The sequence below is a fragment of the Polypterus senegalus genome, chromosome 5 (genome assembly GCF_016835505.1).
Source record: "Polypterus senegalus isolate Bchr_013 chromosome 5, ASM1683550v1, whole genome shotgun sequence".
Lineage (NCBI taxonomy): Eukaryota > Metazoa > Chordata > Cladistia > Polypteriformes > Polypteridae > Polypterus > Polypterus senegalus.
This window is the reverse complement of record NC_053158.1, coordinates 80,915,772-80,942,543: the sequence shown is the minus strand read 5'-3', so window position 1 is coordinate 80,942,543 and position 26,772 is coordinate 80,915,772. Positions and strand designations below refer to the sequence as shown.

At 37.2% G+C, this 26,772-nt stretch overlaps 1 protein-coding gene across 1 annotated transcript in view; it reads right to left on the bottom strand.

Moving 5' to 3' along the window:
• Positions 1–26,772, bottom strand: part of ankhb (ANKH inorganic pyrophosphate transport regulator b) — a 192,828-nt gene that overhangs the window by 93,699 nt on the left and 72,357 nt on the right. The window contains exon 2 of the mRNA XM_039754879.1: positions 1,412–1,628. Within this exon, the coding sequence (XP_039610813.1) occupies positions 1,412–1,628 (217 nt within the window). The remainder of the gene's footprint in view (positions 1–1,411; positions 1,629–26,772) is intronic.

Genomic DNA, 26,772 nt, shown 5'->3' with positions numbered 1-26,772 from the left:
ACAGATAGATGTTTTGCTGTAAGATGTGTTTTTCCCAGGAAATGTCCATTAGAGCAATTATTTATTTTTTAAACTTCAGCTGCCAAAAACTATCTGAGAAGCACTGTTATTGTGGGCAAAAACCACTCCTGGATGGGATGTCTGCCCGTTGCATTGCAAAATCAAAAACACTCTGAATGACTTGATGTGGATTGTGCAACATGAGTAACGTGAGATTTTTTTCATGGACATTTTGATATTGTTGGCTGTTGTCCAGAGTTGTCACTACCCATTTCCATTACATAATAAACTTTGCTAGCTGTGTTCTGCACGAAAACATGAGATTAAAATGGTTCTTTTTACTAAAGAGGAAAAATTACGTCAGTGCCATATTAACTTGCCTGCTCATTTGTAAGGCTACTTCATAATTAGTAAGCAACAATGAAAATGGCAGTTAAGTTATTAGTCCCTTTTAGAATTAAATGTCATTTGCACCCGTATGTGTAGTGCTTGTTGCTAATCAACACTTGGATACTATTAAGGCAACAAATATTTATGAATTTCTTAGAAATATATGTAGGCCAGATAACTAAACAATGAGATCAATTTAAAGTAAGGCTAGCATTCATGAACAGAGGGTCCATCTCGGAGATTGGCACCCCTTTGATCGAATAAGAAACTGACAAGCACAGGGTTTGGCTCAGCATGCATCTACGGAATGGTCTGGAAACCCAACCCAGGATACGCTGCCAGAGGCCAGTGACTACTCAGCCTATACCTTGAGCCGGCCCTGCATGGGGCTCCATGGTACTAAAGTACTGTGCTAAATAACAAAACCTCACATTTGCTGGTTCAATCGCCACATTGACCTGTGTGCTCCAGAGCAGGATACTCAACATTCCTGTACTCCAGCTGTACAAGCTGCATGCAAACAATTGTGATGTATCTCTATACCTGTAAAGCATCTTAATATGATGTTCATTACAAAAACCCACTATATAAAATAAAAGTGGTTGGTTTCCCAGATTATCTTCTTTACCAGTCCAGATCAGTTATTCTAAACTAATGGAATACTTGATGAAATTTGATAAATGGTGTTTAAAAAACAACATAAAACAATGAAGGCGTTTGACAGTTTACATATTATTGTCTATAAGACCACATTACTGTCATTTTTCTTCAATCTTCACTCAGCTTGCTGGCCTTACCATGATTGTAAAAGATTAATGAAACTGTAAGTAATTTCCAAAACCTTCATAATAACGTATTGTCACGCTATTACATTTAGACCTCATTTTTGTGAAGAGGACTTTGGAGTCTTGTTAAAAGGACGTGCACTTCATCAGTTCACTGAACTAAAGCTAATTAAAGTCACTGCCACAACATAAATCAGTAACTTATTAAGCAAATTTAGAATTGAAACGGGGCTTACCGATAAGTGTATGGAAAATTGCAGCCACAGTGCCAGCTGCGACCATGCACAGGACTGCCTTGGTGCGATCCCGCTTGCTGTTTACAAAAACCAGCCCAACATTTTTGAAGTCACTCATGGGTCCTGTGAAGAATTTCATCAGTGAATAAGCTAGCCCATAACTGGCTAGCATCTCAATGGCATCTCCTTTTACTGCTGCTATACCCCGGTTTAAAGCCTATAGAAGAAAGAAAGGAAAGAGAGATAGAAAGAGAATCACTGTTAGTATAAAAAGCAAAGGCTATCTATGTTATAGATTCACAAATCAGAATGCACTTTCATATATATTTTTTTACTTTCTACAATTTGAGTCTGTATGGATTTTGGGAATTTACACAAAACTTCAATCTGCATCAAATATATGAAAAAAATCATAATCACAACTCTATAGTGTTAATATCATTATTGATAACCTCACAGTTGAATCTGTTGTTCCTTCAGTAATGACTACTTTGGTATTATTCAATATTCAGTCAGCACACATGAATTCTCCTTGTGACATCTGGTAAACCGTAGTACAGGGGTGCCCAATGCGTCGATCACGATCGACTGGTAGATCGTGGTAGTGTAGGTAGATTGCGTTGCGTTCAAAAAAATGTTTTTAAACGTTAGTCTATCATATATCCTCCTTATGACATTTGCCATTTGATTGACATACAGGGCGGCCAGTCTTGAGATCCCTTTTCTTCTAACACACTGGTCATCCCTCACGCACGATCAAACGCGCGAGCTACCTCAAAACTCCGGCTGTGATCTATTTAGCCTTCCAATTTATATCGACTAAAGAAGAGATTTAAAAAAAAATTGTTTGGGGAGAGTATGGGCTGATGTGGAATTGGACGATTTTTTTTCTCACAATGTCACAGTAGAAGTGCGTTTGTCTGATGTGTCAATCCAATTACTATTCTAAAGAAGGAAAATGTGGAAAGGCACTTTCGAACTGTTCATGAAAACTACGAAACTGATTTCCATCCGAAAACCGATCTGAGAAAGAGAAAGGAGAGGGAACTAAAATCGCATTTAATCGGACAGTCGTCATTTTTCACTTGGCTGAATTCAAAAGCTCCTTGACTGCATTATTCGGCTCTACTTATTTATGCGAGTCAGCCTTTTCCCACATGATGATTATTAAATCCAAATATTGTAACAACCATAAATGTATTGAATTATTGAATTATTATTATAATGTATTGAAAGGTTATTCAGTTATGCAAGGTACAACATATATTTTATGTATAAAGTATACTCATATATATAGCATTTTTAATGTAGGCAGATCATTTTGACCTGGTTATTTTAAAAGTATCTTGCAAGCCGAAAAAGTGTAGGTCCCCCTGCCATAGTATTTCTTAAGTGTAGATGGTGCCCGTGTTAGACAGGCTGCATTATCACTAAATCTCATTACACTACATTTCCCAAATGGAAAATCAAATCTTCTTTGGGTGGTGGGGAGAAATACTGTTTGCTATGATGGAGGAAAACTCCCTAGTACTTGACCCTCTTTTGCATGTCTGATATTAAGGTATTGACCCAGTGCATTATAATATTATTAATTATCATACACTATATTATAGTATAGTCAATATGTACAGAAATGTAATGACAATACTCTGTTATTACATTCTGCATGTGCATATGGTGTCAGTCAGTGCTAAACCTGGGAGACACAGTTGTAAGACATCGTATCACTTGTATGCAGATGATATCTGGCTATATCTTTTCTTCAGGCTAAATAACATTTCTTCTCCGGTATCCTTAATTGTTTCAATGAGCAAAAAGTACTTGTCTTTAATAACCATAAAGTAATAATAGTAATTGGAAGGAGTGACACAGCATTAAGGTCCTACTTACTTGTCTGAACTAATCACTACATGCATATCAGAATAATATGATTATTGTTAATAATAGGCCTAATAATAATAATGTATTTTATTTATATAGCTCCTTTACCATGCTAATAAATTATGATATTAAGATATTTGTCTACCATAAATGCCTACGATTATTACAACATTGGCAGGTCACATTTTACCTGAAAGGCCCCATAGCTGCTGAGTGATCTGCGTATTTGTATAAGAGATGCAGCTTTATTCTCACTTTTTAAATCCATGTTGAAGATTTTAGTGTAGCATATCTCCTGATTAGATAAGCTGATTAGTTGTTACTATTACAATTCTATTTTTTTGTCATTTGCACAAAAATGCCTACAGGAATGAAGAACTTTAACAGACCCTCTTCTGTTTTCCTACTGTGGTCCCTGCTTCTCCTGACCTTAAGAAGTAACAATAGAGATAGTTGGCAAAACCACAGATATGTGCACAGTGGTGCATTTTGGTGCATCTTTTTGTGAAAAATACATAGCATGCTGTCATTTTTAAAAAAAAATGTACTGTACTTCTCAAAAGTGAGTGAACGAAAGACATACAGTAAATTGATCGTACTTGTCTACAATGGATCACATGGCTTAAGCAGCTGCAAAAAAGAACACCAGTAAACACAGATGTGTGAATGAAGCTTTCAGAAGCAATATTTCTTGTTTTCCAACCAAAAAACCTTCAAACACTAAAAAAATATGTATTATGTTGTATGTTGCAATCCATAAATTATCTGCAAAATGAATTTTGTTGTTAGCTTCACAAAACTATTAGTGAATCAAAGCTTTTTTTTGCTGAATATCATCATAATTCACTTACATTAAGCACACTGAAATTACTCTCTTTTACTATTTGTAATATATGCTTAAACTAAAATGCATGTTTATATATATAATATACGCTTAATATAACTATATATAATATTGCATTGTACACTTGTGCTAGAGGTTTTAATCTTCCACTAATTAATTAATTATTTTTTATTCTATTAGCTCTCTATGTCTAAATTTCCAAATAACATAATCTTTTGGGGTCTTTGCATATGTGTTGTCTGACAAGTGGCAGTCTGAAAGAATGTAGTTGTGCCTAGTAAGGAACATTCACTCAGAAATCAGCATTTGAACAGATTTCATATTCTCAATTATTTTACATAGGTGAAAAAACAGGCAAGCCAAAAGGCCACATTAGAGAGAAAAGGACTGGGGGATGAATGAGAAGCAGTGTCTAAACAGGAAAAGTCTAAAGCTGGAGAATCAGTAAACCAAAAGGGGTAAAACAAATGATACTAAAAGTCAAAAAACACACAAAGAGCCTGCAATCTAGATTGATTAATCATAAATAAGTTGCAACTGAAAATGTTTCAGTTTTTAATCCAAAATATTGTACTCTAGAATAAGAGTGCAGTGTCACTACAATAATTTCACTTGCCATGCTTGCAATGATCATGTGTTGGCAATGGGAAGCCAGTATTGTGAACAACATGGCCAAGACTGACTGAAAAAAAATTAAAATGGTGCCACATGTGGTCAAAATCAAAGCCCAAAATGGTTGTTTGACCAAAAGTGCTGAAGACGCAAATGCTTTTACCAGTCATTGGCACTAACAAATATACCAGAGGATAATTTATCAGGCAAAGCCACTGAGCAGATGTAACTGCATTACCAGCATATGGCCAAAGCTTTATAAAAGATCTCCATGATATGAGGCTACATCAGGACACATTTTACTGTGTAACAATATGGACTCAATGTATTTAACTTGGATTTCCTGCATTTAATCAGCGCAAAGCCTTCCATCTATTCTCTGAACCACTTAATCCAGTTAGAGTTAGAGATAACACAAAACCAAATTGCATAAATTCAAATTAAAAACAAAGTTATATGGATCCTTCTTAATTTCTTCTGTACAAACAAAAACCTAGCATGATCAGTTCCATGTACAGTATACCCCACTAAGACAGCATAATCTAGAATAGGTGCAGAAATTAGAAGAGGTTACAGTACTCTTTAACTGGCATTTACACATTCACTTACAAACACTCTGTCGTAATACATAGTCATCTGTCTACATTTCAACTCAAATCATCAATGTTGCAACTTGCAACATGCCCATTTTTAATCAGTCTGAAGTACTGTAACTTACTGAGACACCAAACTTAAACACAACACGATCTCTTTAGAACTCATATAAACTGAGCCTCATCTTTGTAGAATTAAAGTGTTTTATATGATGTTCAATAAACAGAATGCCTAACAATGGTTTACCTTAGGCTGTTTGCAAAACTCACTTTGCAGTGTGAAATCTGGGAGAGGGTTACTGAAACACACAAGACCTGGGAAAAGTACAATAACATTCCAAGACATTAACACTTCAGTAAAGCACAGTGTAGTCCAATATATGAAAAAAATGACAAAATATGGATCAACTGTAAACTTACCAAGGAAAAGACATCCTCACACACATTCTAAATTCAACTTTGCAACACAGTATTAGGCGTATTGGGTTGTTTTTCCACATTACAGCCTAGTAGAAAATCAGGTAAAATTGAAGTAGCAGAGAGAAATCCTAAAAGAGATCCTGCTACAGAAATAAGACTGGAAATATCAATCATCTGGCAGCAAAATGACCCCAAAATACACTCTAGAGTACAGTCTTGTATGACTTTCTCACCCACAGTTATTAAACCACACCCAAATCGTGGTCTGCATATAACCATTAACTTTTTGAGGGCTGAATATTTTTTCCAAAAAATTATTCTTTCACACAGAAATCAACCTAAAACGTCTGTTGCTGCATGCTGTGGCTGCCAGTTTGTCAAGTTTGCTGTCAGGCTATCTTCAAGTGGCTGGGACAGCAGCAGCGGTCACGGTTGCAGTGCATTACAATCTGGTTTCTACATTTTATCATTGTTAAGTGGTAGTCCTCCCTGGCAAACATTGTCAGTACCATGACTAGCTGGAGACTGATCAGCTGAAGCTGGAACCTCACATTCGTTTTCGATCACTTGTATCAAAATCTGAGTCCAACAAGTCAGAGTCCAATTCGGTGATAATAGGCATAAGTTTGATAAGCATCATCCACAGACTATTTTGCTTTTCGCATTCGATTTGATCTCTCGCCAGATGACATGTACCATTTTTGCCGTTGTGTGCGCTTTGCTGCTCACGACAGCGTAGGGAATCTCGGTCAAACCAATGAATCTGACTTTCCTTCTAGCAACAAGAGCCCAATGTAATGGTTGGTTTTGTCACAGTTTACAGCTGATTACCATCGTCAACTCCTTCTTTTGAAAAAAGTCAACATTAGCCCTGAAAGAGTTAATCAAAACCAGAGTTGAGCCATTGATTTAAGAACTGTGACCTGTACTGCACTCACAAATATTCATGATTACAAACAAATACTAGTGCCCAGTATCAGACATTTGTATGTTTGTATTGAATTTACATAGGAAGCAGCATACACTGCAGAGTTACCCATTTTCCCACTTCTACGCAAAAGGTTGCTTATTAAATCAGCTGTGCCTGTAAACTCTATATTAAGATGGACAATTAGGCTTCTTCAGAATTCTATACGTGTTACAAGACAAAAACTGGTATTTTAAACTGTTGAGTAATGTACGTAGGGAAAATAACAGATGCATGCAAAAGACAAACTAGTCATGCATACACAGAACTATAAACAGTTGCTTTTAATTTCTAATGTACAGAGATAATCTTCATATATGGTCCTCTGTATTATTTAAATTTAAACTTAACAATTCCAGTTGCATAGCAGCAAAATAGCAGAAAAAATGCTGGACAAATGCTTTGTTAGCAGCTTCACTTTCTGTTAAAGGTGAATCTTTCCTTCCTTTCTGTAGACAGTAACTCATAAATTAGTTCCTTCTACAACATTATCAACTTGTTCATTTTTAACAACACTTCAGTTTGAACTCACTGGTATCTGCCTTCCTCTGTAAAACATCAATATGCACGTTCGATATTGCTCTGGAGAAATATCCAAATCCCCTGTACTTTCAGCTCCGCCAAACAATTTGCTCAAAATTACTAACATCAGTCCTATGCTTCATGGTCCTTCCATGACTTGATCTCTCGTCTTATTCATCACTAGCGTATACAAAAATCCGTTAGCCTCCTCTTTAACCTCCATAAGTCACAATGCTTGGTTAGCAATTCTAAATAAGATTTGGGTTCTCAACGTTTCTTTCTGGCTTTAAGACCCTGAATTCTGGTTAGCGTTTAGGCTTTGATGACAGTCCTGGTAGACCATCTAGTTTAGACTTTGGTCCAGCACTTGGCTACACTTAACCTCTTAAAATCTGCTCTTCTCTCTCTCTGAATTCAGGGCAAGTCCAAATAACCTTACACATGCTCTTCAAAATTTCAAGAAAAATATACCAATTTATTTTGTTAAAACACTTGCACATAAATCTATAGCTCAGGGGTGTCAAACTCAATCATACAAGGGGTCAGTATTTATTAAGAAAAAATTCAGCACATTTTTCACATGTATTATGTCAAATTATTCATACAGAAATATGAACTTAACTTTTCCCAAGACATCTTAGAATTCAGAACAAACCTAGCTTATTGATTAAATAAAAAAATGAGAGATCAAATTTGAAATAAAAGACATCACTAGCATTCATTTCTTATGCCTTGCTCTCTATCAGCACCGAATCATTTCTAATAAAAACATTTTATTGCAAGCCATCAGAACAGCCAAAAAATTTCCTCAGTGAAAATCTAAACATACAGATACTAAGATTCTACCTTGCAATTACAGAAAAGAGCAAAAAGAAAACATGCACACTCTCTGTTGCTTGCCTGGCATCTTTTTTTGGCTACAAGTTCATTAATGTTCGGGATTAGGCTCTGAGCTGTGGAAATTCTCAAGATTGAATGAAGGTGTGCATCAGTGAGATGATTCCTGTGTGATGTTTTGTTCATCTTCATCACAGAGAAAAGTTGCTCACAAAGGTATGTGCTGCCAGACATAGAGAACATTTGAGCAGCTTGTATGCGGAGCTGGGGCATTGAGTGGGTCAGGGATTAATTGTGGAAACTGTGCATAGCCCACACAGTCATACTTTGCCTTACGTGTGTCACTGCTTTGGAGTTTGATCAGCTCCATTTGGACGTTCATAGGTGCTCTTTCCATGTCAACTACAAATCGATTACTGAGAAATTCAAACTTAATTTTCTGAACTTCAAAGTCAGCAAATCGCTTTGTGTGAACTCAGCATTCAGTATACTCAGTTTTTCAGCATAATGTGCAAATGGAAATGCAGTGGTCTGTCATGGACTGGCAGCACAGAAAGTGACCCCCAAGTTTCCTTTGTAGCGTTTGTGTCTCCCACAGGTGTAACTTGGCTTTAAAAGCCCTCAATGCAGCATTGATGTTCGTGATCACACGGTCCCGCCACTTGAAGTGCAGCTTGAGCACACTGAGATGCTTTGTTATGTTGCACAGATTCCACACAGCCACTTTTCATCCTGGAGCTCTGTGGTGTCTTGCCCTATGCTTTCCATAAACTGACAAATATCCTCACGCAACTTGAAACATCTGTTCAGCACTTTCTCTTGACTTAGCCATTGTACCTCTGTATGACAGGACACACCACCATTTTCCGAACCCAGTTCCTCCAGGAAAGACTTGAACTGATGGTGATTTAAACCTTTGGCTTTTATAAAGTTAACTGCTTGTGTTATGGTGCTCCATTTTCAGGGCCTTACCACACATCAATTCCTGGTGTATGATGCAGTGATAAATTGTCAGTTCACCTGCGTAATTGTCCTTTCACATTTTTTCTCAATTCCTGCCCATTATTCCACTCTTTTCACTGCACAGTGTTCCATCTGTCACCAGTCCTACCAGTTTGTCCCAAGGCAGCTTCATTTCATTTATACATTTAGATAGTTCTTCAAATATGTCTTTTCATATGGTTGTGCCATGTATTGATTTAATTCCCAAAAGATCCTCTGCAATGCATAAACTAGAGCCCCCTCCATGGATGAATATTGACAACTAGGCAGTATTAGATATGTCACTGCTCTCACCCACAGCAAAGGAATATGCTTTTCCATCAGCTGTTGTTTTAGATTAGTGGCAAGCTCACATACACAATCAGCAATGGTGTTTCTCCTCAAGCTCACATTTAAAAATTCTTGCTTTTTGCTTGGACACAAGATGTCACACATTTTAATCCTGCATCCTTTGACAACCTCTCTCTTGGTAAATGGCAAGGCTGCCACAATAAAACTAGCCTTAACAGCAGCATTATCCATCCATCCATCCATTATCCAACCTGCTATACCCTAACTACAGGGTCACGGGGGTCTGCTGGAGCCAATCCCAGCCAACATAGGGCGCAAGGCAGGAAACAAACCCCGGGCAGGGCGCCAGCCCACCGCAGCAGCAGCATTATGTTGTGATTTTGCTTTTGTGAACATAGTCCACTGTGAGACCAGACTTCTTTTCAACTCTTCTACTTTCAGGAGTTTCTACTGTATTTTCAGATCCTTGTACTTGTCCTGGTGTTTTGTTTCATAGCGTTGCTTATGTTATATTCTTTAATTATGGTCACATCAGCTCTGCGCACAAGACAAACAGGATTATACTTTATATTAATGAACAGACAATCTGCCTCCCAACTGTCATGAAAGCCCCTGTTTTCACAGTCCACCTATCATTTGGCCATTTTCAGGGGCTAGCTTAAGTATGACTCCAGGCTACTGATGAGTATATCAACAGGGAGGCAAGGAGAGTTGGCACTTGCAGGCCTTGATTGATGTGACAAAGGGCTAGCTATTTCAGTGCAATCATGGATTGGTAGTTTTAAGGAAGCGTGTACTACATACCGGCAGGCCAGCTCTGATAGACATAAGCTATAATCTCGTGGCCTGAATATAATTGTAACACAGGCTGCAATTGGCCCACGGGCCCTAAGTTTGGCATGTATGCTGTATCTTTTCCATATCTATCCAAAGCACAAAGGATAATCGAAAATTTGTTCAGTTATTTCCAGAGATACTGCATGTACAGACAGAGAAAGACAGACGGGCAGACATAGAAATAATATTACATATTATTTGGCTGATGCCTTCATCCAGAACAACGTACAATATTTGAGAGATACAACAGGTTATATTTCTTTTGTTTTATTCCAATTGGAGGAGAGGCAGGTGAAGTGAGTTGCTCACAGTCACAACATGTCAGCACCTAGATTTGAACCTTCAGCCTCAGGGCTTGAAGTCCAAAGTCCTAAACACTACACCATAGTGCCTGCCTGCATAATCTTATTCTACTAGAAGATGTGCTAAGAATGTGGGAAAATCCAAGGTAATTATCTCATGTAGTACGAATAATTTAGAATAATTTAAACATTGAACCCCTGAGTTACTGCTTGTATTCAAAAACTGGTATTTAATAGGGTATTTATTTTTATTTTTACAGTACTTTTTAGCAGGCTGGCATGCTGGCACTGCAGCAATACTGTTGCCTCATTGCTATAAGAATGTGGGTTCAAATCTCATTCTGGTCAATACCAAGTGGATTTTGCATTTTTCCCTGTCCAGGACAATACTCTACTTGTTCAGCTGCCTCCATCCATCCATCCATCCATTTTCTTTGTATCCAATTTAGGGTTTCAGGTTCCTAAAGTCTATATCCGCCTTCAATGTGAGTGCATGCCCTGTGAAAGCCTGTTGTTTCATTCATTCCTGCCTTGTGACTAAATAACACTCCAAAAAACCCTATAATTTAGTAAGCAAGTTCAGAAAAGACATGGCACCCTCATAACCAAAGATACTTTGTAAAAGTAGCTTCACTTTAATAACAATAATGTGACTTGAACAGTAACCCTCTGCTCTTGCTGCATGTTTTCATCCCATCTGCCCTTAGTAAATGCCACTAAATAATACATAGTGTGGTAAGCATCTTACATGATATTTTTCACTGTCTACCCAACCATTTATTTTCTAAACCGTTTTAATCCTGGTCAGGGTCACAGCAAGCAGAAGTCAACCCCAGTAGCAATGGGCACAAGGGAGTAGTCAGCCTTGAATGGGACAACAGTCTGCCACAGCATTTCAGGACTTGTACTATCCAGATGATCTGCTTGTGACTTTATTTTGTTAGGTAACAGCTTTGCACATTAAATAAGTACCATTTTATTATAATTACAGGATGATAACATTTTTGTGTCATTAACGTATTCCTGTTCCAGCACGCTATTTCCACTATCCACGCAAACATGTTATTCCCATCTGAATGCCCCCTCGACAAAAGCTGGTGGTTTTAGCCTTGGGGAGTAGTGACATCAAGTTTTCTGCAATTGTTAAAAAATACTTTTCTCTTTATTTTTTTCATTAAATAGTTTGCTGAGGCATGCTTTATATATCTGTTATTTGGAAATTTTAGAACCAAGAAGGGAAGGAGCTAACATATTTTTCTAGGACTCTGTGCATCATGTGGGTGGAACTGTGAAATTTTGTTATAATTTTAAAGCATTCGTTTCAGCAGTGCACAAATAGATTAGGAAAAAGCTTAAAACCAAAATTATGCCTTTAACAATTACCTGTTTAAATACCTGACCATTTCAGTATCTGTGCAGTGCCTTTAAAAAAAGGTGTTTAACAGCCTCTGTTTATTTTGTCATACTGTTTTATGCAAACACATATTAAACCACATATTTCTTTTGTATCCGTGCAATAACAAACAAGTATCTTTTTCTAATCAATGTACTGACATTATCCACAAGCTTTAAATAGACTAAAGGCAGTCATTCCAGTAAAATTGGAATGTAGCTGGTCATATATAAGGGTCTATAGTTTTTATCTCCTTTGACAATCTGCAGCAAATAAAAAGGTTTACTTGGGACAAGTCCACAGCTAGAGAGACTATAAAGAAGCTGGAAAGATACAAGATGGATTTCAGTGATGGACTGGAATTTCCCGCCCTCCATGGTATATGGTTAAAAGGAAGATGGCAGACAGAAACCCCAGAGCCAGCGCTTTTCAAAAGATATTATTTTTCTAGTGGTGAGTGGAAAACAATGTATTTGAAAATTCAGCACATGCAACCAATTTTTCTATTTAGTATTCAGAATTTGAGATGGAAAGCTTTGACCTATCATAAATTATTTAGTAATTCTAATTTACCTCTACTGTGAAATTTAGTTAACAATTCTTAAAAAAAAATTGAAAATTTGTAACATCTGTACATGTACTTGCAAGTAAAACAAGGGGAACATCTTCATTTGAAAAGTATTTTCTTTGCACTTGCTTATGTGCAACCAATTTCCTTATGCAGTTACTCTAAACCTCAATTCAATTAACAAAAACAATTTTAGACTAAATATACTTGTCTTTCAAAAAAACATGTTTGACAATGCATATTAAAACAGAAATACTGTCATGAAGACTAAGATGTGGTTTTTCAATTCTGTTTTTCAATTCAAAACATAATGTAAATTTATAGGCTTGAGAAAGGTGTTGAAAATCCCCATCATTCTGTTAAAGAAATAAAAAAGCATGCAGCCATCCTACAGAATAACATTTTCTTAATCTTAACAATCAGGCAAGAAGCAGCATGTTTGGAATGACATAAAAAAAACACAAAACTCCTCAGACTGAACTGATGTGTTTTCAGAACAAAAACAGAATGTCCTCATATGGCCTATGCAGGAATTTCCTAAAAACAAATATAAAGACTTGCAAATTGTATAAGGTGAAATAAAGAACAAAAAAAAAAAAAAAAAATGGGTGAAGTGGTGGCTCTGAGGGTAAGGATCTGTGCTGGTATCCAGAAGGTTGCCAGTTTGAATCCCTGTCACTGCCAAAAAAAGAGATCCTACTCTGCTGGGCCCTTGAGCAAGACCCTTAACCTGTAATTGCTCGAGGGGTGCTGTACAATGGCTGACCCTGTGCTCTGACCCCAAGGGGTATGCGAAAACTAACAAAGTCCTAATACAAGAAATTGTATAAGGCGAAATAAAGAACAAAAAAAATCAATTGCTGTTGAATGATGCTCACCAGCAAGCTGGACGTTTCTTTAACAAATCTATATGAACACATGAGTAGAAACCACCACCACCAGATGTGTTGAACAAGATGAGCAAATTAGATTTTTTATAACAGAGTAGTATTAGGGCAGGGGTGCCCAATGCGTCGTTTGCGATCGACCGGTAGATCGCGTTGCATTCCAAAAAAAATTTTTAAAACGTTATCTATATATCCTCCCTATGGCATTTGCCACTTGATTGACATACAGGGCGGCCAGTCTGAGATCCCTTTTCTTCTAATACCCTGGTCATCCCGCACACACATTCAAACGCGCGAGCTACTGCAAAACTCCGGCTGTGATCTAGTTAGCCTTCCAATTTATAACGACTAAAGAAAGGATTTAAAAAAAATTGTTTGGGGAGGGTATGGGCTGATGTGGAATTGGAAGAGGATTTTTTTTCTCACAATGTCACAGTCAAAGTGCGTTTGTCTGATCTGTCAATCTATCATTGCTATTCCAAAGAAGGAAAATGTGGAAAGGCACTTTCGAACTGTTCATAAAACTACGAAACTGACTTCCTTCCGAAAAGCGATCAGAGAAAGAGAAAGGAGAGGGAACTAAAATCGCAGTTAATCGCACAGCCGTCATTTTTCACTTGGCTGAATTCAAAAGCTCCTTGACTGCATTATTCGGCTCTACTTATTTATGCAAATCAGCCTTTTCCCACATGAAGATTATTAAATCCAAATACTGTAACAACCATAAATGTATTGAATTGTTATTGTTCCATAAAGGTTATTCAGTTATGCAAGGTACAACAACATATATTTTATGTATAAAGTATACTCAGTATATATATTTTTAATGTAGGTAGATCATTTTAAAAGTAGCTTGCAAGCTGAAAAAGTGTGGGCACCCCTGTAATAGGGTGTTTATGGATGTAATGAGAAGTCAAGCAAAATGACACATTTTATTGGATAACTAAAAAAATTACAATATGCAAGCTTTTGAGGTAACTCAGGCCCCTGGGGGTGCTATAACTGTTAAGTGTTAATAAGTACTAAGAAACCTGAGCTAGAATGCACCTTGCTGAAGACTAGACAGCAGCAGATAGGGGCGCTTTAGAATATCCTGGTGCAATACGTAAGCACCCACTGGAACAATACACTCCAAATGATTTCTTGAACATTTGTGATCTTTGATTGCAGTACTTTGAGACCCAAAGGTGACTTACAGGGGAAAGCAGTACCTTGATCTCAAGCTGGAATGGTGGATCGTTTTTTAAGGATTGAGCGAAGCACCCGAGTCGTTTGTATTTGCTATTGAAGTGGATAATAGTATGTGACATTCTCTACCTTTGCACTACTAGCAAGAAAACTTAGAAAACAATTAAAATTGCAACTTTTGATATGGCTTCAAAGTCAAAACTCTAAATTTAGACTCCTCACGGCTAGCCTTCCCTGTACTGACTTCTCCCTGTTTAAATTAACACTGCTGTTATCTGTCCACAATAAAATCCTTTGCTAGGCACAATACTCTCTAATTATTTTAAATCACTTCCTTAAGGGAATACGTACCTTCAAGAAGAAAAGGTTGGAATAATTACCAACAATAGTTTCCTTAACAAAAATCAAAAAATCAAATCACTGTTTTTTTTTATTTTATTTTTTTTATCAAAACGTTCACTGCTGCATGATGCCATTTTCTATAACAGCAGCCTGGTGAGGTCACATGTCACACCCATGTGATGTCAACTACCTCACCCATGTGACCTTACTGTCTAACTGCAGGCTAATGTTTGTTTGGCTGTTGAAAATCAAATTTTAACCAAGATAATAAAATACCCTTCAATTTTTTAGTCTGATTAAATTCACATGGCCACAGCAAACAGTTTCATCAATCAAATTTCATTTTTAAATATGAATACTCACTAGCTGAAATTACGTAACAGGGTCATGACCTTTAAATAAGTTTGAATTTGCATAATTTTTGAAAGTCAACTAAACGTTTAAAAAGTTTTCTATTCACTATTTCTATGTTTTGCTGTGTATTTTCTTTTTTCACTTTTTCTTGTAGTGTCCTTTTTTATTTTGCTTAATTTTCTCATTATTCTTAGTCATCATTTTTTAGTTTTTGATGTTTGACTGCTTTTGCTTGTGCAGTCTCTTAGTAATTATATTGTGAATTTTTATGTTGTGTTTGATGGCGAGGGGACAAGGCTATTCTTGGAGTAAAGTGTCATTAGATTTAGTCTGTGTTTTTGCTCCCCAATTGTTTTGTATGTTAGAGACCATTTGGTTTTGAATTTCTTGTTTTTATTTTTTCAAAGTTTAGGTTGGTATGTACAGTTTGGCTTTGATATTATGTTTTGTCTGTTTCCTTTCTTTGCATTTCACATTTTGCTTTTTTGACTTCTGGATTTTTGAATCTGTGTTCCTATTTCAAATTGTTTTACTTTCCTTCTCTCTAATTTTCAATTTTTTTACTTTAATAATGTAATAGTTTTGTGCTTTGGCCAGGGTTTTGACGATTTCCCCTCCCCTTTTGGAAACTGCCTGAAGCATACAAAAACCACATAACATTGCATGACTTATTATATCCCTTATTCATACAGCACTTTCAAGAAGTGCCCGTTCATTTTAAATATTTTAAACAATGAAACTGAAAGCCTTCTGTCCAAAGAAAAAAAGAATTATGTTTTTCGTTTTCAAACACAGAGAGGTCTACAGAGCTTCCCACTATAGACTTCTGCTGATAGGTATGAAGGAGAGTTTTAGATTCTCTGCATTCACAATGTGACATAATCCATCCATTAACAGACTCATCGCTACAGTGATTTCCCTCATATGTTGCCCCCGAAATGTTAATCCACATTCAAATATATTTGAATAAATACACATTGATTAATATCAGTTACCTCAACTGACAGCCTTATTAAATCCATCCATCCATTATCCAACCCGCTATATCCTAACTACAGGGTCATGGGGGTCTGCTGGAGCCAATCCCAGCCAACACAGGGTGCCAGGCAGGAAACCACCAGTGTGGCATAATCATAGAAAGCAAAGAAGCATGTCATTTGTGTGCTATATGTCATGTTGTACTTGATGTGAACAGTTGGGGCTATTACAAACTGGCACAAATAACAAAGTCACATATAACTGGTCAAACATACTACAGCAGTTGATACTCCTTTATTGGCAGTTTCACTAGCAGTGCCAGTCCAATTATTCTATGGCCCATTTAATCCAATTCAGGGTCATAAGGATCCAGTAAAATTGGGTGCGAGGCAGATTTTTTATACATAAACTGAGATATTTTGAGTCTTTTGATGTTTCACAAAACAACTGCATGTAATATTTATTGTAATTATACTTTTGCAGTATTCAATAATCATTTACCAGACACTTTTATCAGAAGAGATTTATAAGAAATCAGTATAAATAAAACAGATTAGCAGAAAAGCATAAGGTTACCAAATAAAGAACAAAAGATTATAGTGGAGCACAAGATGCTCCCATAGCCAGAAAAAAATCCAAGTCTAACAAAATGATAACTGAGTGATATTTGTTATGGTCAGTATGGCTGTATTCATCCAGGAGAAGGGGCACAGAACAGCTTGCCACATTTGTCTGAGTCTTTCAAACAAGTCATGTAAACTTGAGGTTTGTAATGAAATAGGGTTTGGTCACTGCTGAATTTCATTTTATAAATGTCTTTTTGATATATTATTATTTTCACAAAACCTTCACTGTTAATCCATTAATACCTCGTGTTCCATTATTGGAATGACAGTCAGGTCATTTTATGCGTTATGTATAATGTAAGAAGTGGATTTGCCTAGTCTTCCAATTTTGGAACACCACATAACTCAACAATGGAATGTAATAATTTTTTTTTCTCTTCAAATTCTTGTTCCTTATATTTTACTACGCAACATATGTGAATTTCATGCACAGACTCCTTAGGCATAAATGGGTTAATGTTGCTTTGTTTGTTTATTCACTAACATTTTCATTGTTTTTGGCCGTTGTTTTTCGTGTCTTTTGTTGTTAGTAATGGCCCCCTTGTTGCTACCACGTGGCAGTGTTGAACATGGCACTGGTGCCCCTACTGGAGCGCTAATGATATCATTGCAACTAGAGTATAAAATGTGGCGGCCAGCCATTACTTCATGTCCATGTTTCTAAGCTGTTGTTAAAAAATTCTCTTCTGTGGTGTTATTTTTTAAGAAAGGTTTTTCTAAACTTTGCTGCTTATTTTAACTTCAATTTTTGTTTCCTTTTTAGAAATTGGTATTTTAATCTTCTGGCTCTGACCTTTGCCTATTTTGAATACATTTTCATCTAATCTCATAATCTTTTGTTTTCTGCTCTGGGCATTTTTATCCTGGCAAAACAAAGTTCGGGACATGCACATCAGCTTGGAAGGAAACAAAGCACTGTGTACAAGTGATACAAAAAGGTAAAAATCAACAAATAAATATGTCCTTAAAGGAGTGGGGGTGATGTGAACAATATGTATTTTTGGTTAATTACCATGTATCTATAACAATGTTCAGTCTTTTTGAATATTTAGTAATGTACTACAATAAGCAGCATGTTAACAGACTCATCGCTACAGTGGTTTCCCTCATATGTTGCCCCCAAAATGTTAATCCACATTCAAATATATTTGAATAAATACACATTGATTACTATCAGTTACCTCAACTGACAGCCTTATTAAATCCATCCATCCATTATCCAACCCGCTATATCCTAACTACAGGGTCACGGGTGTCTGCTGGAGCCAATCCCAGCCAACACAGGGTGCAAGGCAGGAAACAAACCCTGGGCAGGGCTGCCAGCCCACCGCAGGCCTTTTTAAATAATAAAGATTTAGCACAATAGACTGGAATATAGTTAAAAAACATAGAAAACATATTTTTTAAAGAAATAGGGTGCTGTGCACATTCATAGCAAGCCTCCATTATTACAAAAGAAAAAACCAATAAATAAATGATTTAAAATATACCAGTCTGAGAGCTATCATGTGGAGAGAAAGCAAATACTGCAGAGTGTGGCTGATATTTATCAAAATGGTACAGTAAGGGAACAACATGAATGATTTACCTGGCATGTTATTGTGTATTAATGGGAAAAAAGACACCAGGAGCAAAGATGTAGATTTTTTCCCAGATGTAACGGCAAACAATACATACAAGAAACTGGATCTATTGATTAAAGTTTCTTCACATTCACATTTCTGTATATGAACACCACTGCATACTTAATATCACTTATTCTAAATGTAACAGAAATGCAATGGGCAATTGTGATAGTAAAATGAAAAAATAAAAATGAAAAACAGATCACAGCATCAAAGAGAGACATTAATCATCCTGGTCAGAAACTCCCAAGCTTAGTCAAGATTTTGATATCTGAAATGCTATTGAACTTTTGCAATATGTGGAAGAACTACTAATGTGGGTCCTGCAGATGAAGGTTTGGGAAATGCTCTATAAAACATTCTTAAATGAATTAGAATTACGCAAATTTGATGTCTAATGGATTGAGAAATGTTAGAACATTAATAGTCTGTCTGTTTCTCTGCCAAACTCTTTGCAAAAAATCCATATATCCATTATTTTCCTGTCTCTGCTCATTCTAGTCTAGGTGTTTGGGAACTGGAGTCTAATCCCAGGGGAGTGGGGCTAAAATCAGCCTCAAATCACACACTTTTCTACCAGAGATTGATGGTGGCAGGTGACACTTACTTATACTTGACCAATCAACCCTACCAATGTGTCTTTTTGATACACAGGAGGAGAAAACGTATTTAGAGAACCAACACAGACACTGGAAGGATGTGCAAGAACCACACAGGCCATGTCTGTTTAATGGAGTTTAATGTTTTCTCCTGGAGTGGTGATCAAGAAAGCCTTAACCACTCAGCCACTGTGCTCCCATATCAAAGTCATGATTAAAATATAATTTCTAAATGATGTTTCTTTTTACATGTTAAAAATATTTATATATTAATATTATATATTTTCAAGCCAATATTGAACATCCATTTAGTTAGATGCTGAAAACTGAAAAATAAAAAAGATTTTGTTGTTAAATTAAAGAGAAAGTTAGAGACACAATACTATGACTGTTTGGACAGCAATAATATTAAAGACCAAAAAGACCACTTGACAATTTTAAAGACTTTTAAATCAAGTACCAGGATTTCAGGAAGTTCTGTTCTTAGCTACTAGACATCTACAGTCATAAATTAAAATTTTCCATTTCTTAATCCAACATATTAAAAGTAAGGTGGAGCCTTCTTTCCCACCTACCCGCTTTTAAGGAAATGATGCCTGCGACTTGTTGAGAATATTACACTTTCATTTTCCTCTATATTACTCAATATAATTACCTAAGCATGACTCATAATATAATACAGTGTGACAAGTGGGTCGCAACTGATGGCATCATATCCCTCAGTGCTAGTGCCATCGGCTAATAGCCCACATCTATCCTAAAATAGAAGTGAGTGTCATTACAGTAATGCAGTAGACATGACATGTGTATGAACTAAAAACAGTCTCCCTTGACAATCATGTCATTCCATCCCATTTCCTACAGAAACATATCTCCATCAGGTTAGCAGATCTTCTAGATGAATAATATACTTCAAACACACTATTATTATTGTAGGTCAGATAATAGTTAAAAATTGCTTTATTCTACCATCCATTTTTTTTTTTACATTAGGAAGTTTTTCTTCACACAGAGAACCACAGACACAAGAAATATGTTACCAAGTAGTGCAGTAGTCCGTAGGATTATAGTGACCTTTAAATCTTCACTTAATGCTATTTTGGTGGAAATAAAGTAGATAGGACTGGCGAGCTTTGTTGGGCTGAATGGCCTGTTCTCGTCTAAATCTTTCTAATTTTCTGACATTCTAATATTGCTCATACTAATCAGCCTTTATATAAACCACAAACTTAAAATTGGTTTAATGAAAGCTAATTTTTAGAACAATGATAGGTAATGGCAGCACGGTGGCACAGTGGGTAGCGCTGCTGTCTCGCAGTAAGGAGACCTGGGTTCGCTTCCTGAGTCCTCTCTGTGTGGAGTTTGCATGTTCTCCCGTGTCTGCGTGGGTTTCCTCCCACAGTCCAAAGACATGCAGGTTAGGTGCATTGGCGATCCTAAATTGTCCCTAGTGTGTGCTTGGTGTATGTGTGCACCCTGCCCGGGGTTTGTTTCCTGCCTTGCGCCCTGGGATTGGCTCCAGCAGACTCCCGTGATTGGATAATGGATGGATGGATGATAGGTAAAACAGAACAAATAATTTAACTCAGTAGTTTGAAAACACAAATCTTGCAAATCCATTTCTATATTCTGCATTAGCACGTTCCTTATTTTTATTTTCAGACAGGAATGACAGGTACCTGCCTTCCTGTTTCACTGTACCAAAAACCATAGTCTGCACTCTTGCAAATTTCTTATGCTCATTCAGCAGGCTAATTTCTATATCATAGTGGAATTTTTTTGTTAAATGAAAAAAATAATCCTTTTTACAATATTTTACACATTGGAGGACCCAGGACGCAAACTCATGATCTGCTTACTGAGAGACAGCTACACTGCCTTTGCGTCACATGCGTGGCTTGTCAACTGCTGGAACACAACTGAACCACTACTATTATTAGCAGAGCAGATGTATATAATGTATTTTTTTAAAAATTGGTAAAATTGGTTGTATTGACATTAGAGTATCATTGTTCTATTCTCCTAACGAAGACAAAAAATAATATATAGTGTGGACTATGGCCGGCAGCTTATCCCGGCCAATACCCCCAAGCCGCCAGGTGGAGTCCTCCCTGTAACGTGGAGATGCCAGTAGAGCCTCATGGACCTTGGAGTTTCCCTTCACAGCTCTGCTGGATACCATGGGGACCGCCAGGGAGGCACAGGGACTTCTATTTGCCTTATAACCTGGAAGTACTTCCCAGTCGAGGGGACAGAAGCAATGTTGTACTTCCGGGTTAAAGAAAAGGAGTTTTCACCTGACCCGGAAGTGTTAAGAGTCACATGGACTGAGGGACAGAAACACTTCTGGGTCGAGAAGTATAAAGGGACTATGGGTAACCCCAGCAGCCCGAGCCGGAGTTGGGAGGAAGTGCGACAGAGCTGCTGGGAAGAGTGGAGGATTGATTGTTTATTGTATTGTTTATTGGAGTAGTGTGGAATAGTGGTGCTTGTGCACAGTATTATAATAAAAGTTAAAAATATTGGACTTATACCAGGTGTCTGATGTGTCATCGGAGGGTTCAAGAGGTGCCTATATAGCGCCTTTATTACAGTAGACATACTGTATACTATATGATGCATGGCTTTAAAGAAAAATGAGTGCTGCATGAAAATGTTGCACAATTGAATTTCAGTGATGCCAGATAATGTGTAGGTGGTTTACACTCTGAGCCTTTGTGCATGTTTGAGAGTCAAGTTCAAAGCTGTGTGTTCCCTGCAGAGCATTATGGTGCAAACAGGAGAGGAGGCAGTGATGAATGCATGGAAGAAACTGGTAAGCTGCTGTAGCAGTCTTAAAATGTCTTCATGAAGTTTGTTTAATCTTAAGTGGTACATCACTAAAATATCAAAGCTGTTGTTTTTGTGTAATGTTTCCTTTCTTTAATGTTTGATAATAGTAATGCATTGAATCCTTTGAACTGGTAAATGGTCTAAGCTAAGTTTTATTTTGTTGTGCTCTTGTATGTTCGATAAATGAAAATGACAATTTTGACAATTGTGAAGCAAATTAATAATATCAACACTCAAAAGAGAATGAGGCCCAAATAGACTAATCTCTGTGGGAGAAGTGAGAATGCGCCTCCTCCTCCTCCACACCCAGTGTTATGTCTGTTTTTATATCCTCAGCAACACAACAGGGCTTTGTATGTTCTACCTGTGTCTGTGTGTTTTTTTTTCCAGGTGCTCTGGTTTTCTCACACAGTCCAAAGACATGCAGGATAGGTGGACTGGTGATACTAAATGGCCCCAATGTGTGTGGTTAGGGTGTGCGTGTGTTCTTCCTGTGGTGGACTGACGCTGTGTCCAGGGTGTGTTCCTGCCTTGCATCCTATGCTGGCTGGGATGGGCTCCTGCACCCCTTGCGACCTTGTTCAGGACTAAGCGTCCCATGTGGTGGTAGTGAGATTATCAATATGTTGTCTATTAAAAAGTAACACAAAATATTGCCTTGTACTTTTCATTGATTGCCTTTATTTAGATCACTCATTCAGAATATTCATAAGGCTTGATAGTACCATTATAGCATCTTTAAAATTCTGAATTCCAAAAGATTTCAGATAAGGAAATGGGAGCCTGTGTTTGTTATTCAAAACAAAAGCATGATGAAGTCTAGCTTTAACTTCAATTTAAGAACATCTACAAGTGTAAGAAATTTTGAACTGCTGCTAGTAACTTTTTGAAGAGCCTGGTACTAAAATACTGGCCCACTGTACATGTAACTACATTTAGAAGACAATCTTTGGCTTGATTGCATGAAAGTCTGCATATTACTGTATAGTGTCTGTAATAAATGGGTTTCAAAAATGAATGGATAAAACAAATGAAGGGAAAATTAAAGACAGCCTGAATCAGGTGTACACTGGCTAATGCTATGCAGACTCATGCATTCAACTCACACAGGACACTTTAATAAATTAACATATACATTTCCTTAATTGTCAATTAAGAAGGCTTATTTGTTTCTTTTCTGTTGGGGCTCTGGATATATAGCTGTGTTATTCATTTAAAAGCACAATTAAGTGAAACATTAATGTTCTTTAAAACAGTAGTGCTGAATTCTATTAAGTGATGTTCAACACAGCACAGAGCTACTTCGATGTGATTAAACTTAGGGGTTACTTGTTTAACAAATTACCTACCAGCCTACTAAAAACCACAAAAGTGCAAGCAAGTCATAACTAGCATAGTGATGAAGGCCATTATTTATAGCTCCTAAGTAGTCTCTGTATGAGCAAAACATGACAGCAATTCATAGGTCAACATGAGTTGTTCTTTCACTCTGAACACCCACTGAATTGAAACAATGGCTCCTGCTATTCCTCGTAGCTTGAAGTGAGTGAATTCAAGTCACTCTGTGGCTGGAGTATCATACTCTCACTAACACAACACACTCTGGCCTCAGTGACTCAACTACCTGATTGTTAAACAGGCAAGACATCAAGTTGATAAGCAAGTGGACAAAATTACCTTCACTTAACTCGGTAAGATGAAGAAGAAGACTGCCATTTTGCCCCACTGACAGAAAGGTATGTGTATTTCACAAAATATACAAGGTAATATTTTACCTTTTCAGAACAGTGAAAGAGATTTATTATTACTCATTAATAGCACATATACAAATTAAGCAGTGCATATATTTCATTTCCATACTTTTTCATTAAAGCAATTGTCATAACATAAGCGATTAGCAGTATATTGATTCATGCAAGAGAAACACACCCTTTATTTGTTTCCGTGGTACTTATTAAGTGTTTCAGACTACAGGACCAGTTTACTAAAGATAACAGTGGACTACCTAGGGTCAGCTGGCACTCTGTAGCTTAATTTCACTTTATAGTCACCCTGTTTATTTTGCTAATGGTATTTATATGAAAAATAATTCTGTAATTCTATTCAAATAGATATTCTGAATTTGAATTTGACCTCTAATTCAAATTCTAATCAAATTTGTGTTTGAAAGCCCTGGTGATGTATAATAACCACTCAGCCAAGAAATATGACAGTAGGAAGCCTGACAGCCAGGGTTATCTCTACAAAGGTGTGGGGGTCCCCATTACAGCCAGTGTGTGAGAGGGAGAAACCCTAACATTTGATGGAATTGGAGTGATTGTGATAGTCAGGCATATTATAAATGAATACTATGTTTAATCTTTGGTGTATTTTTGCTTCTCACCTTGTATTTTAAGGGGCAAAAATTGCTTAATTTGGGGGCTTATTTTGCCCCTGTTTTTTTCAGTGCTAAGCAGAAGGCTTTTCACATAAAGTAACCTAAACCATGGTACACAAAAGATGCCCTCTTCAACTAAGTTACTAAAACATGGCAAAGTGCCATAAATAATGGGACATTACCCACTTACTATTCTATATATTTTTGAGATTTAACCTTAACAGGAAGTGCTATGGGAACTGCTGTCCTGGATTTCAAAACAAGTACATTTACACTGATGCCATATTAGTCCTATAACATATATTATATACAGTATACATTTTGCCAGTAATAAGAATCACAGTAATACAATATACCATGGTATTTATGCATATTAATAAAAAAAATGGGTCACACATCACACAGTAAACTACCATAATAAATGGTCATGGAATATGATTGACTGAAATAGTGGTAACATTTTATAATAATTTTAATTATTTTCATTAATAAACCTTTATAAGGGATGAATAAAGTTAGATTAGGTACTGCAAAAAGACCTACAAGTATTGAATAAGTGACTTAAGAAAATAATTATATGTTTGTTAGTGATTGACTAATTAAATATATTATAAAATGTTACTGGAGTATCACATGGCTGTGCCACAGTATGAATATCTGTATGGTGTAAATTACTATGAGTTTGGTGCTCAATGAGAGTGAGCTTTGATAAGGTAAACTGTGAAGAGCTACAGTTATGCCACAATAAATGCTATTATCTTAAATATATGACTATTTCAAACCATTGGACTTTTTTTATAGGTGTGGCATATGCATACAGTGAGTTGTAAAACAAAGTGATAAAATCCCCAAGCTTTTGACTTATTAATTCCTTTCTCTTAATTGGACTCCCTGGTACAACATTATAAGGGAATTCAGAAGCAGAACCAGGACATTCATCAAATTTATGTTTCCCAAAATAAAATAACGGAACAAATTATATAATCTCTGCGGTGGGTTGGCACCCTGCCCAGGATTGGTTCCTGCCTTGTGCCCTGTGTTGGCTGGGATTGGCTCCAGCAGACCCCCGTGACCCTGTGTTCGGATTCAGCAGGTTGGAAAATGGATGGATGGATTATATAATCTTGATCAATGTATATAAAATGGTAGGTGTTATCTGTCTGTCACAGAAAAACTCCCATGGGCCTTGCAGTACGAACTGGGTCTTATCGAGAGCTTATGCCATGACACATGTAAAACACCCCATGATTTGGTTGTACAGGGTACCATGGCAACAAAATCTGGCTTTGGGTCTTTCTCATGGCAAGTGGAGGCGCGTGTGGTGGAGCAGGTCTGGGGTCCATACTGAGATCCAGTGGGTGAAGGATATTTTTAAAAATAGTGCAGCCCAGACCTAGCAGGTGTAAGTGTGAGCAGGTGAAATGGGCAGCTACAGAGTGCTTAATAGGGGAATGGTTTGCATGTGCATGACACTGATCAGCTATGCCATCCCTCATTAGTGCTCAATGGATAGTTGAGAAGGCACCTACGACAGAAGGATATTCTGTAAATGGTCTGAGTAGGTCAGAGATGGGGGAGAAAGAAACAGAATTGAAGAAAAGAACAGTATCAAGTTGGAGCCAATGCAGGTGAAAGAAACGAGCAATCGAGAAAGTCCTATGAAGGAGCGAAGGCTCTGGTGGTCCAGGGCCAGATCTATTTACTCCTGCTGAGCTTGGGAATCAGTGCAATGGAATGCTTCTAGCGTCTGGCAGATGCTGATGAAGGTGGTAAGACAAGGGGAGTCATTATGTGGAATACAGTCAGCAGAGTCTCAGCCCTTATTTTTTGGATCTTTAACCTCCTAAAGCACTGCTTTTATGGATAATTGCCTGCAGGTTTCCAGGGTATCACAATATGGCAGCATGCCTGCAGCCTGGAAACCAACAGCCATACAGGCACAAACACAGCAAGTGGCAGTGCATGCACATGTCCTAGCTGGCAAGATAACAAAAAGTGCGTTAAGACACAATACTGAGAGTCAAGTGCTATGCACAAGCCAACTGATAACCGAATGTCAGGCACTCTAATCACAAAACAAAGTGCCATACCAAAGTGACAGGTCAACCACACAACATGAGCATAATTAATGTAACTCATAAAGCGACAACGGCTTGCAGTGAAGGACGTTACAGCAACCTCAGTAGAATGACCTGGGATGCTGTGTTTTGTGAGAGGTGCTTCTTCAAGGACAAAGGATCCAAGTATTTCTAGTAAATGAATAAAATTAAAACTTACATAAGTAAAAGAAACAAGATATAACCCATTGTAAGCAGCCTTTTTTGTTCCCTTATTGGTAGGCAAGAAGTTGCCCTTCACAGAGCTAAAGAGTGCCATCTCAAGTTTTATGACCCCAGTCAGGTGAAAGTAGTGAGTATTAGAGGCGGGAATTATAAAGGAACCCACCATATACTGTATTATCCTGACAGGTGAGTTGTACTGTGA